Here is a 14,438-nt window from a genome sequence, read left to right on the forward strand (position 1 = left end):
CAGATATTGGCAGAGAAATGGCAGATGGAGTTTAATCCAGGCAAGTGTGTGGTGCTGCACTTTGAGAGATCTGATGTTCAGGAAAAGTATCGAGTTAATGACAGGACCTCAAACAGCATTGATGTACACATGGATCTTGGGTTCAAGTCCATAGCTCCCCGAAAGTGGCCACCCGAGTAGATAGGATGGTATAAAAGGCTATGGCATGCTTTCCTTTATTGATTGGGGAATGGAGTACAAGTGTCATGATGTCATGATGCAGCTTTATAAGACTTTAGTTAGGCCACATTTAGATTATTGCGTTCAATTCTGGTTGACACGTTACCAGAACCAGGGAGGATGTGGAGGCTTTGGTGAGGGTGCAGAAGAGGTTTACCAGAATGCTGCCTGGATTAGAGGGTATGAGCTATAAAGAGAGACTAGAAAAACTTGGATTGTTTTCTCTGGAGTGCTGGACACTGAAGGGAGACTTGATAGAAGTTTAAAAATTAATGAGATGTATAGATAGAGTTGTTAGAAAGGTCTAATAATAAGTGACATTTTTTAAGGTGAGGAGAAAAGTTCAAAGATGTGAAGGGTGAGTTTTTTTTAAAAACAGAGTGGTAGGAATCTGGAACATGCTGCTGGGGTGGTGAGGGAGACAGATACATCTAAGGGACTTTTAGATAAGCCACATGGATATGCAAGGAGTGGAGGGATATGGACCTAAGGCAGACAGAAGGATTTAGTTTAGTTTGGTATCATGTTTGGCACAACATTGTGAGCTGAAAGATCCTTCCTCTGGTACTGCTCTATGTTCTAAGTGGTGTTCCACAGAGCTGTATTGGGTGCCTGCCACTTGTTTCAGACATTAACAATTTGGATTTGAATGTGTGGGAGCACAATTTATAGATGATTCAAAAATTGGCCATGTTTTGAATAGTGGAGAGATGGGTTTAAGCTGCAAAATTGTACCGATGGGTTGACAGAGTGGGTAGGAAAGTGGCAGATGAGGTTCAACTCTAATGAAAATGAGACTTAATGCATTTAAGGGAGGTCAAACAGTAATAGGGAATTTACAACAAACTAGAAAGGGTGCAGGTAAGTTACAAGAATGTTGCCAGGATTAGAAGGTTTGAGTTAGAAGGACAGGCTGGATAGATTGGGACTATTTTAGTTTATAGAGTCGTACAGTATGGAAACAAACTCTTGGTCTAAACAATACACACTGTCAATGTTCCCAAACTAAGTTAGTCCCATCTTCCTGCTCTTAGCTCATATCTCTAAACCTTTCCTATTCATGAACATATTTAAATGTCTTTTAAATATTGTAACTGTGCCTGCATCCATCATTTTCTGAAAGTTCATTGCACACATGAACCTTTCAGCTCAATGAGCAAATCTACATCCAGAACCTCAACCTGACCTACAAATCTTCTCAAAACTTGTGAACCACTGTAAAAAAGTTGCTCCTCATTTCTTTAATTCTTTCTCCTCTAACCTTAAAAATATGCCTAGTTTTGAACTTTCCCCACCCTCGGGAAATTATCCTTCTCGTTCATCTTATAAAATGGTGAGGTGCTAAGATAAGCCTTAATAAGGTCACCCCTCAACTTCCAACCTTCCTGTAAAACAAGTTCCAATCTTTCCAGTCTGTTTTTATATCTCAAACACTCCATTCCTGGCAATATCCTGGTAAATCTTTCCTGAACCCTCTTCGGTTTAATAATATTCTTCTAATTTCAGGACAAGCAGAACTACACACAGTGCCAAAAGAGGCCTCACCAATGTCCTATCAAACCTCAACATAACGTGCCCCCAACTACTATATTTAAAAGGTCTGAGCAATGAAGGCAAGTATGCTAAATGCCTTTTTAACCATCCTGTCTATCTGTGATGCAAATTTCAAAAGAACTATGTACCTGAACCCCTAGGTCTCTGTTGTACAACATTACCCAGGGCCCTACCATTAATTATATTAGTACTGCCTTTGTTTGTTTTACCAAAAGACAATACCTCACATTTATTCAAATTATACTCCATCTGCCATTCCTCAATCCATTGACCCAATTGATTAAGACCTCTTTGTAATCTTACAAAGCCCTCTTCACCATCCACTATACCATTAATTTTGGTGTCAGCTGCAAACTTACTAACTTTGCCTCCTAACTTCTCATCCAATTTCCCCAGAACATTGGAGGCTGAGGGGTTTATCGAGGTTTATGAAATCATGAGGAACATGGATACGATGAATAGCCAAAGGTCTTTTTCCTAGGTTGGGGACGTTCAAAACTAAAAGGGCATGAGTTTAAGGTGAGAGGGGAAAGGTTTAAAAGGGAACTGAGGGAGAATCTTTTCATACAAGGGGTTGGGAGTATATGGAAAGAGCTGTCAGAGGAAGCAGTAGATACAAATAGTTTGTATTGGAAAGGTACAGGAATAGAAAAAATTTAGCGGGATATGGTCCAAATACAGGCAAATTGAACTAGTCAAGTTTGTGATACCTTGTCGGCATGGACAAGTTGGACCGAAGGATCTGTTTCTATGCTGCATGACTCTATGACTCTATGATGAATTTTCCTAAGAGTTAACTGCAAGAAATTTCTGTTCATCCATTGTTGGAGGTTGGCTAAGCAATAACACACGAGTCAAGCGAAGTCATGGTGAGATAGAGCTGATTATCATCAGTGCACATGTGAAAACAAACATTATGCCTATTAAAGATGTTGCCAATGGACAGAGAAATAGGAAGGGACCAACAATTGATCAATGGAATACCAGAAGTAACAGCATAAGAGCAAACAAGTGAAACTATTGTAAGTGATTCTTTGGCTACAATGAGATATGTTAGAATACTAGATAATGATGAGGCTGACATTTTACTATCATTGAGGCATTACCTAATGATGCAAATTTTGATTGAGCAGTAAAACACACGGAAGCTTGGATAATTTTCTCTTGCTCATGGGAAGTTGTGAAGGACAAAGGCACCAGCTTCGGAAAAAATGCAACATGGATCCCAATGTTAATAACTGGTCTTGAGCTGTAAAGAATGATCATTGTTTGTTAAAAACATCATTACTTGTTAAAATCACGCAAATTTAAAATCTAAATTTAAAAACCAAAAAAGAGCTGTAAAAGCTGGAAAGCAGAAACAAAAACAGAAATAGCTGGAAAATCTCAGGAGGTCTGTCAGCATCTCTGCAGAGAAAACAGAGTTAACGTTTTGGATCAGCAACCCTTCTTTAGAACTGTTCTGAAAGGGGGTCACTGGATCCAAAACATTAACTCAAATTTAAAACCTGTTTCTTTAGAAAGGGGCCAGACTGAATGCCAGACATAACATGTTCAACTGAACCTATTTGTGGCTCCTATAAGTACAGGTCTGTCTGCAGGGCTTCATAAATTTCCTCCACAACATAAATTACTCTGTAAATTATATTTCTTTCCTAGTTGCTCCCAAATCTAAGACAATGTTATGCACACCACATTTATTATTTGTATATCTCAGGAAGATTAGGACCAGGTCATCGGCGCGAAATTACAGGTAAAGGAGGAAAAATATTTATATTGGCAAACAAATTAATGAATAGATGAAAGCAGTAAATATAAATAGGCATACAGGGCTGTGAGGCTAATATTATGGTGCTATGCGCCAAATGTTACAGTGCTAAACCTCCAACTTGATAATGCAATATCTCTAACATTATAATCCTGGTCTCAATATACTATCTTATGGCTCTAATATTAAAGGTGGAAGCCTCTAACATTACAATACTCTCCATTTCATGTTAAAATGTTGTGCCCTTCTAATTATGTTAGAATAATATTTGCATTTGCCAAAGGCTTTTAATCTTTTTTTCCTTTCTAAATAGTTCTGATCAGTGTTATATAACAAAAATACATTAAGACAATTAAACGGTCTGTTAGAACAAGATGTTGTATTATATATGGCTACATACCTGAGCACAACAACATTGTCTTGTGCACCAACTGTTATGTCAAGAATCCCATCAGTATCAACATCAGAAGAACCAGCCACTGATTGTCCAAAGTATAAGGGTTCAAGCAGAACATCCTTCCCACTTATTCGCTAAACAATTTAAAGATTAAATTGTCAGAAGTGTCAACAAATTAGATGATTTCTTTTAACATATCATTTACAGAGTAAAGTCAAAAAAATCACACAACGCTAGGTTATAGTCCAACAGGTTTAATTGGAAGCACACTAGCTTTCGGAGCGACGCTCCTTCATCAGGTGGTAGTGGAGGGCTCAATCCTAACACAGAATTTATAGCAAAAAATGTACAGTGTGATTGTAACTGAAATTATACATTGAAAAATTGATTGTCTGTTAAGCCTTTCATCTGTTGGAATACAGTGATAGTTTCACTTCTTTCAAGTGTAAATCACAAAACCTTTTTTTAAAAAGTTGCATTCTCAGGTTAGCCGTTAACAATGGTGATAGCTAGACAATATGTTGAAGGTATTGGCCCCCCTGTATTCTCTGTCTATGCCATGATGTTTAGATTGATTCTAATCTAAAAAAAGAGATAACGGAGTTTTACATGAATTCATGCAATTTTTAAGCAAAGTACAATGTAACCCTGCAAGTACAAATTCACCCCACAAAATGTATGTGTGCATGTTGGTCTTTGTCAGTCTGTGTCTCTGTCTGGGTTGGGGTTGAGAGTGTGAGAGTGTGAGAGTGTGAGAGTGTGAGAGTGTGAGAGTGTGAGAGTGTGTGTGTGTGTGTGTGTGTGTACAGTGTCTTCAGTCAGAGTGAGTGAGTGAGTGAGTGAGTGAGTGAGAGAGAGAGAGAGAGAGAGAGAGAGAGAGAGAGAGAGAGAGAGAGAGAGAGAGAGTGTGGTGCAATGGTGGTCACCTGTAATGTAACACGAACCCAAGCTCCCGGTTGAGGCCCTCCCTATGGGAACCGAACTTAGCTATCAGCCTCTGCTTGGCCACTTTTCTCTGCTGACTGTCCCGAAGTCCACCTTGATCTGACCAAAGAACACACCCGTGAATTAAACACTGATCAGAACTTTGGATCCAGTCCTTCAGAGTTCCCTACGCACCCTCATCCCACATAATTCTCGTGTAGGTGACTTCTACTGCCTTCCAAAAGGTACACAAAGCCAACACACCGGGACATCCCATTGTGTCGGGCAATGGGACCCTATGTGAGAATCTCTCCGGTTATGTGGAAGGCATCTTGAAACCTATCATACAGGGGATCTCTAGCTTCTGTCACAACACTACAGATTTCTTACAGAAACTCCGCACCCACGGACCAGTCAAAATGGGAACATTCTTCGTCACAATAGACATTTCTGCATTCTACACCAGCATCCCCCACAATGATGGCATCACGGCAACAGCCTCAGTACTCAACATCAACAACTGCCAATCTCCAAATACCATCCTACAACTCATCCGTTTTATCCTTGATCACGTCATCACCTTTGACAACCAATTTTTCATCCAGACACACGGAACAGCCATGGGGACCAAATTTGCACCTCAAATGCCAACATTTTTATGCATAGGTTCGAACAAGACTTCTTCTCTATGCAGGATCTCCAACCAACATTGTACATCAGGTACATTGACGACATTTTCTTCCTCTGGACCCATGGCAAGGAGTCACTGATAAAACTACACAGTGACATCAACAAGTTTCATCCCACCGTCAAACTCACCATGGACTACTCTCGACTATCTGTCTCATTCTTGGACACATGCATCTCCATCAAGGACGGACACGCCAGCACCACACGACTGCAAAGCCACAGACAACCTCACAATGCTACACTTCTCCAGCTTCTACCAAAAATATATTAAAACAGCCATCCCCTATGGATAAGCCCTATGCGTACACCAGATCTGCTCAGATGAGGACACCTGGACATGACGGACACCTGGATGTACTCAGGGATGCCCTCACAAGAACAGGGTACGATGCCCAACTCATTGACTGTCAGTTTCGACGTGCCACAGCAAGGAACTGTAATGACCTCCTCAGGAGACAGACACATGCTGCAACCGACAGGGTACCCTTTGTTGTTCAGTATTTCTCAGGGGCTGAAAAATTACGCCATGTTCTTCGTGACCTGCAACACATTATCAATGAGGATGAGCACCTCGCCAAGACCTTCCCCACACCTCCACTACTTGCCTTTAAACAACTGCCAAACCTCAAACAGATCGTTGTTTGTAGCAAGCTGCCCGGCTCTCAGGACAACTCCATACAATCCTGTCACGGTAGGCGCTGCAAGATGTGTCAGAGTGTGGACATATGTACCACCATTATGCATGGGGACACCTCCCACCTTGTACATGGCAGGTACTCACGTGATTCAGCCAACGTTGTCTATCTTATACGTTGCAGGCAAGGATGCCCAGAGGCACGGTACATTGAGGAAACCGAGCAAAGGCTACGACAATAGAGGAATGGGCACAGCACAACAGACAGGAATGTTCCCTCCCAGTTGGGGAACACTTCAGTGGTCCAGGCCATTCGACCTCGGACCTTCAGGTGACCATCCTCCAAGGTGGACTTCGGGACAGGTAGCAGCGAAAAGTGGCCGAGCAGAGGCTGATAGCTAAGTTCAGTACCCATAGGGAGGATTGACGTTTCGGGCATGAGCCCTTCGAAGGCCCATGCCCGAAACATCGATTCTCCTGCTCTTTGGATGCTGCCTGACCTGCTGCGCTCTTCCAGCAACACATTTTCAGCTCTGATCTCCAGCATCTGCAGTCCTCACTTTTTACCCATAGGGAGGGCCTCAACCGGGAACTTGGGTTCATGTCACATTACAGGTGACCACCATTGCAACACAGACACACACAGACACACATGCACACATGTTTTATGGGATGAATTTGTACTTGCAGGGTTACATTGTACTTTGCTCAAAAACTGCATGAATTCATGTAAAACTCAGTTCTCTCTCTTTTTAGATTAGAATCAATCTAAACATCATGGCATAGACAGAGAACACAGAGGGCTAACACCTTCAACATCCTGTCTAACTAACATCAATTATTACAGCTAACCTAAGAATGCAAGAAGTGAAACTATCACGATATTCTAACAGATGAAAGGCTTAACAATCAATTTTTCAATGTATAATTTCAGTTACATCACACTATAAATTTTTGCTATAAATTCTGTGTGTTTGGATTGAGCCCTCCACTACCACCTGATGAAGGAGCGGTGCTCTGAAAGCTAGTGTGCTTCCAAGTAAACCTGCTGGACTACAACCTGGTGTTGTGTGATTTTTAACTTTGTACAACCCAGTCCAACACAGGCATCTCCAAATCATTTCCAGAGTATGTAGACTATGGCAACACTAACTTTCAGTGGAAACAGGGACATTATGATCTGCAACCAAATCCTATAGAAAATCAGGTGTCTGTTTTCACAGCTTGACACAAAGGAGGGCCACTTTTTTTTCTAGATTACAGAGACACATAGATTTAGAGAGACTAAGAGGAAGACAGAAACAGCTGAAGTAGAAAGGCAAGAGTTTGCTGGCGCTGTTGGAAGGAGTTAAAACTAATTTGGCAGAGGCAGGGGACACAGACCGTTAGCAGAATAAAGGCACAGCACCATACAGTATAACAATCAAGTTAGAGAGGACTTGCTGGAAGAATCGGAACCAGCTTTCCACTATCTATGCATCATCTGGAAGGACTGGAGCAGATTAAGGTTTCTACCTTGTAACTCAGTGAAAGGAAACACAAATGATGAGTCTGATTGATTGCTAGGCAGTCATGAATAGCAGAAATAAAGTAGTCTCAACTTTAACAATACTTTTCTGTTTATTCTGCTGTGGTCCTTAAACTTCTGTGCTGAAAATGTGTTGCTGGAAAAGCACAACAGGTCAGGCAGCATCCAAGGAACAGGAGAATCGACATTTCGGGATTCCTGAAGAAGGGCTTATGCCCGAAATGTTGATTCTCCTGTTCCTTGGATGCTGCCTGACCTGCTGTGCTTTTCCATCAACACATTTTCAGCTCTGATCTCCAGAATCTGCAGTCCTCGCTTTCTCCTTAAACTTCTGTGCCAATTTCAGAACAATTCAACAAGTTATTTTGGTTTATGCATGCTAATGTTTTCACTGGTGAAATCTAAGTCAATGTTTACTGCTAACTTTGAGGATCACTCCTGTTCACAGTATTATTGTGTTTTAAGTTAAAGAGGCGACTGCAATACAACATGATCACAAAAAAAAATGTCAGGAGAGCTTGGACTGTACCAGGTACCATGGCGTTTCTGCAGCTAACCCTACCTGGGAATGAGCCTTGTGAATACCATCCTTATGTCCATTAAATATATAGATACTGCCTCTATGGTCTTCTTCCAGAGGAGCTCCAATAGCTACATCATTGTATCCATCCATATTGATGTCACCTATGTTTGCAATGGCAACTCCAAATCTGGCATTGGTATAACTTGATATTCCTGTCAAATTGTCCTTCTCTTCAAATGTATTCTGTTCAATAAAGTAATAAAAACATAATAAATATAGCAAGGAAATCTGGAACCACTGCTATTAACAGTTCACTGTTCAACAGATTGCATAGAGCCCTTTTATTTTCAGCCAAAAATCAGCAATGCATCTTGCACATTTTATATATTTTCATGGACTCTAAAAGTGGTCTTGGAAAAATTATATAGAGCTAAGTTTCATGATCCCTATACCAGGGAATGATCAGCATCCCAATGAAAACTCATTACGCCTAGATTTCCAGGGAGTTCCCAGTAGCCAAGAAATGTCAAGTTCTTGAAGATCTGTCCAGTACTTCAGGGACTGCTGAGGTATCCAAAGAATGACAAGCTCCCATGGACCAAGGTCAGGAAATGTAGAGTTTTCAATGCTTTCAATTTCTAGAGAACTAACTAGGATCGACTTTCTTCACATTTGATTGCATAGGCCTGTGGAATCATTTCAATAGGTGAAAGAGGGCCAACTTTCAGCTTCTTGTCTGAAAGCCAAACAGGAGGCATGGTCATTTGTACAACCCTCAAGGATGCAAGGGTAGGCCTAAGTAGATTTTGTAAATGGAAACCCTCTTCCCCGATGTTCTCATGGTTTAATTCATGAATTTAAGCCACTGACATCCATCAGGAGCCATGAGGTCCTATTCTCCAAAGCCCAAGAAATCTGCTCCTGCACTATTCCTTCCCACTATCTCTACGCCCACAGAAGGTTAGTGCTGTGAGTGAACCCCAAACAATGTAAGGATAAGAAATCATACTATTTTTATAAGTGGCTGCAACACATTGGCATTAATAGGACATTCCATCATTATGCCGATGCTTCTGAGTTAAGTGAAATACCTTTAATAAATTAAAAAAGGTGTTGATTTGATAATAGTCTTTGGTTGTCTTTATCTTAAAGCATAAGAAATAGGAAAGGGGAAGGTTACTGAACCCAAATAATTCTACTCATAAATCATAGAGTCATACAGCACAGAAACAGACCCTTCAGTCTAACCAGTCCATGCCAAACATAATCCCAAACTAAATAAGTCCCACCTATCTGCTCTTGATCCAAACCTTTTCCATTCATGTACTTCTCTAAATGTCTTTTAAACATTGTGACAATGTTGCTCCTTTAACAAGGCTATTCTGTCCTTAGTTTTTCTCTCAGAGAGGTCATAAAAAGAGAGGTTCCAATATGTTTCGAAATATCAACTTGAGAAAGCTTTTGTGCTTTTTTGAAACACTTGTATAATGAAAGGGGAGTGGGTAGTTCTCCCACTTCAGGGTTTGGCTTGGTTTTAGCAAGCTGTTTTAGATTACTTTTGGATAGATTACTTACTGTGTGGAAACAGGCCCTTCAGTCCAACAAGTTCACACCGACCTGCTGAACAGCATACCACCCAGACCCATTCCCTTACATTTACCCCTTCTCCTAACACTACAGGCAATTTAGCATGGCCAATTCACCTAACTGGCACATTTTTGGACTGTGGGAGGAAACCGGAGCACCCGGAGGAAACCCACGCAGACACGGGGAGAATGTGCAAACTCCACACAGACAGTTGCCCGAGATGGGAATTGAACCCGGGTCTCTGGCACTGTGAGGCAGCAGTGCTTACCACTGAGCCACCACCCCGCCCGTGCTTGTGCAGCTGCTGGTCAAGTTTTAGTTGGAAACACAGAGGCCACTGGGCACCCAAAGAAGCAGTTCCATTGCTGATCCTCTGTCTCGCTGGCATCTCTCCTGTAAGTGCCTGTGTTTCATTTTAGCATTTTTTTTTGCCAAGGGGGTGTTCCTGGAGATGTTCTAAGTATTTGGAACAACATCATTAGGTTGTGATAGAGTCGATCGGGTTTTGAAATAGTTATGTTATTCTAAATTTGGTTGTCTTCTGTTCGTGTATAAATAAATTGTTTTGTTTAAAACGGAATGGTTGGGCCAGCTGCACTCCTGGAATATCCACTATACACCTGTTTAAAACAACTGGAAAAGTAAAGGTCTAGGCTACCTTCTTGAAATGTTTTGAGAGGGTCTGGCATGGTCCATACAGATTTATTTGCACCCATATCCACTAATTCCTCAGCAAATTTATTCCACATGCAAGCCACCCTCTATTAAAAAAAACTATTAATCCCTCCTCTCCCCTTAAAAATGTGCCCCTAGTCTTGAAATCCCCCATCCCAGGGAAAAGACAACCACCATTAACCTATCCATACCTGTCATTATTTTATAAATTTCTAGAGGAAATCTCTCCACCCCCTCTCTGCATATTTTTAAATTTCTCCTCTACAGAACTTCATCCAAGTATCCTTTGACCTCAGAGCTCTGTGCAGAAATTTCATTCTTACTGTTTAAACTTTCAGAGAAATATAGGCTGTCCTCCAGAAAGCACTACTCCAAAACATTACAAAATTCACTAGAGCAGCAATCCAGCTGTCCTTGGTCCAAATGTACATGCTTAGGAGGACCAGCCCCCCTTCCATACCTTGTCATTGAGCTGGTAGACATAAACCATGCCCTCTTCACCTTGTACATGAAAGAATGGAGCACCGACAAGAAGATAATCTGTCACATTATCATTGTTTATATCCAGAGAGCACAGCTCTGAACCAAAGTATGATCCCAGCTGAAACAGAAAAATTCCATTCTTGAATTTTATTCTACAACTTCTTAAATTCATTGATTTGGAAATTTAATCAGCAACTAAGCATTTAATTTTGTAGCAAACAATGCTTTGTCAATGTTGAACTTCAGCTCCAATTATGAACTGACCTGCTTTCCTGCAAGATGTTGCTTTATTTTGACAGAAGTTCCCGCTTGAAATACAAGTACTTGTCCAGTCTGGCTATGCCGAGGGGCTCCAGCAATGTACAAGTGCTGCCCATTCATTCCCTTTACTGAAGCTACACTGTACCCTGGAAAGAGAGAACCATTACAGATCTACAGAGGTAGTAAATGAAACAGGAAACACTGCCAATCTACATTAAAAACAGCAAGTGTTAGAACTATATGGTTTCATGGTTTACATAGTAGATTCATCAGTATCTGAAAAGAGAAGTGGGAAATTAGCATTTCAGTTGGAAATCCTTTATCACAAATGCTACATGAACACTAGTTAAAACCCTTTATGGGACTGAAAAAAAGGACAGAATGTAAAATAGCTGCTACAAAAGGCAGTTCACACTTGACAGGTACTGGTTGGATATATTCTAGAAGACATAAAAAGATGAATGTGTAGATCATAAATATAAGTAAAGATTTCAAATTTTAGAAAGAAATTGTGAAGGTTCAAACACTTTGATAAACATTGCTACACTTTGACACATTTATAATTTGCAGATGGAAATCTAACAGAAGATTTCAGCACAATGTCCTTCATTAGAGTCAAGGGAGATTGTTTTGTCAGAGGCTAGTGCCACATTTAGTCAGGTGCTCAGTGCTACCAGAGTCTAGGGATCCATAGCCCTGAAGCCTTTGCTGGTCAAATGCAGTCAGTACAAGGATTAAAAGTAGGTCGGTTGTACTGTTGGGGGAGATATCTGGCCTTGGCCCAGTTTTAGTACTCATCCCGTTAAGCCACTCTCATCTTTGTCTATGAGTACTCTAAAACTTACAGAATTATGGTCACAATTCCCAAAGAAATCCCCCCACTGCAACTTCTATCACCTGGTCTGGCTCATTCCCCAACACCAGGTCCAATATGGCCCCCTTCCCTTGTAGGACTATTGACATACTGCTCTAGAAAACTTTCCTAGATGCTCCTTACAAATTCTGCCCCATCCAGACCTCTCACATTAAGTGTATCCCAGTCAATGTTGGAAAAGTTAAAATCTCCCATCACCACCACTCTGTTGCCTCTATATCTTTCCATAATCTGTTTACCTATTTGTTCTTCTACCTCCCGCTCACTGTTGGGAGGCCTGTAATGTAGCTCCACCAATGTAACTGCATCCTTCTCATTTCTCACATACACCCATAATGCCTCACTGTCGCCTATTGTCCAGTCAGTTCTCTACCTATCTAGCTAGTGCACCCTTGTCCCCATACAACTTCACTTTCTCCATCAGCCTACCATGGGAACCTTATCAAATGCTTTAATGAAGTCTATGTATGTATATGACATCCACAGCCTTTCCCTCAATCAACTTGGTCACTTCCTCAAAAAATTCTATTAAGTTGGTGGGACGTGACCTTCCCTGCATAAAACCATATTGCCAATCACTGATAAGCCCATTTTCTTCCAAATAGGAATGGATCCTATCCCTCAGTATCTTCTCCAGCAGCTTCCCTCCTGCTGTTGGCAGGTTCATCAGTCTATAATTACTTGGATTATGGATGTAGGCTTGCTTGCTTACCTGGATTAACCCTGTTACTCTTCTGAAACAAGGGGACAACATTAGCAATTCTCCAGTCGTCTGGGACCTCACCCACGTTCACGGATGTTGTAAAGATATCTATTAAGCCCCTAGTTATTTCCTCTCTTGCTCCCCTTGGTAACCTGGGATAGATCCTATCCAGACCTGGGAACTTGTCCATCTTAATGCCTTTTTGATACCCAACACTTCCTCCTTCTAGTGGTTCTGTTCGCCGAGCTGGAAGTTTTAGTTGCAAACGTTTCATCCCCTGGCTAGGAGACATCATCAGTGCTGTGGAGCCTCCTGCGAAGCGCTTCTTTGATGTTTCTTTGAAAGTAACCACCCCAACACACACAAACGAAGCTGCATCAGGACACTATTCAAAAGAGCTACAACACACTGCAGTACACCAGAACTGTGAAAAGAGGAAGAGGAACACCTATACAAGGTATTCGCCAAAAACGGATACCCGCGCAACTTTATCAACAGATGCCCAAGAGATAGACCACGGAACGAGGACATGCCACAACCAAAAGGACTAGCCACACTACCTTACATCAGGGGCGTTTCAGAACTGACAGCCAGACTACTGCGACCCTTAGGACTCATAATGGCACACAAACCAACAGCCACGCTCAGACAACAACAACTTACTAGAACAAAGGAGCCAATACCCAACATGAGCAAAACTAATGTAGCTTATAAAATACCATGCAAGGACTGCACAAAACACTATATAGGACAAACAGGAAGACAGCTAACAATCCGCATACATGAACACCAACTAGCCACGAAACGACACGACCAGCTATCCCTAGTAGCCACACACTCAGACAACAAGCAACATGAATTCGACTGGGAAAACACTACTATCATAGGGCAAGCTAGACAGAGAACAGCCAGGGAATTCCTAGAGGCATGGCATTCATCCACAAACTCCATCAACAAACACATCGACCTGGACCCAATATACCAACCACTACAGCGGACAGCTGAAACTGACACCCGGAAGCGGCAAGGACAGACCACTATAAATACCGGAAGAAACATCAAAGAAGCGCTTCGCAGGAGGCTCCACAGCACTGATGATGTCTCCTAGCCAGGGGATGAAACGTTTGCAACTAAAACTTCCAGCTCGGCGAACAGAACTACTACAACAAGCACCCGAGCTACAAATCTTCGCACAAACTTTGAACTTCCTCCTTCCTTATGCCAACTTGACCTCAAGTAATCAAAGATCTAGCCCTAACCTTAACATCTGTCATGTCCCTCTCCTTGGTGAATACCGATGCAAAGTACTCATTAAGAATCTCACGCATTTTCCCTGACTCCACGTATAACTTTTCTCCTTTGTCCCTGAATGGAGCAAAGCTTTCTCTAGTTCCCTCTTGCTCCTTGTATATGAATAAAAGGCTTTGGGATTTTCCTTAACTTTGTGTGGCACTATATCAAATGCCTTTTGAAATCCTTCTGCACCATATCAACAGTATTACCATAGTGAAACCTTTCTGTTACCTCTTCTAAAAACTCCAGCACCCTTTAGAACTCCAGTGGTGAAGACAGATGCAAAATAATTTATTCAAATCATCTGTAATATGCCATTATTAAT

At 41.5% G+C, this 14,438-nt stretch overlaps 1 protein-coding gene across 1 annotated transcript in view; it reads right to left on the reverse strand.

Moving 5' to 3' along the window:
• LOC132830416 (integrin alpha-E-like) overlaps window positions 1-14,438 on the reverse strand; it is a 396,956-nt gene that overhangs the window by 197,399 nt on the left and 185,119 nt on the right. The window contains exons 16-20 of the mRNA XM_060848093.1: window positions 11,247-11,389; window positions 10,960-11,100; window positions 8,277-8,480; window positions 3,942-4,072; window positions 2,880-3,022 (exon numbers count right to left, since the gene is read on the reverse strand). Of these exons, the coding sequence (XP_060704076.1) occupies window positions 2,880-3,022; window positions 3,942-4,072; window positions 8,277-8,480; window positions 10,960-11,100; window positions 11,247-11,389 (762 nt within the window). The remainder of the gene's footprint in view (window positions 1-2,879; window positions 3,023-3,941; window positions 4,073-8,276; window positions 8,481-10,959; window positions 11,101-11,246; window positions 11,390-14,438) is intronic.

The sequence above is a fragment of the Hemiscyllium ocellatum genome, chromosome 31 (assembly GCF_020745735.1).
Source record: "Hemiscyllium ocellatum isolate sHemOce1 chromosome 31, sHemOce1.pat.X.cur, whole genome shotgun sequence".
Taxonomy (NCBI): Eukaryota; Metazoa; Chordata; class Chondrichthyes; order Orectolobiformes; family Hemiscylliidae; genus Hemiscyllium; species Hemiscyllium ocellatum.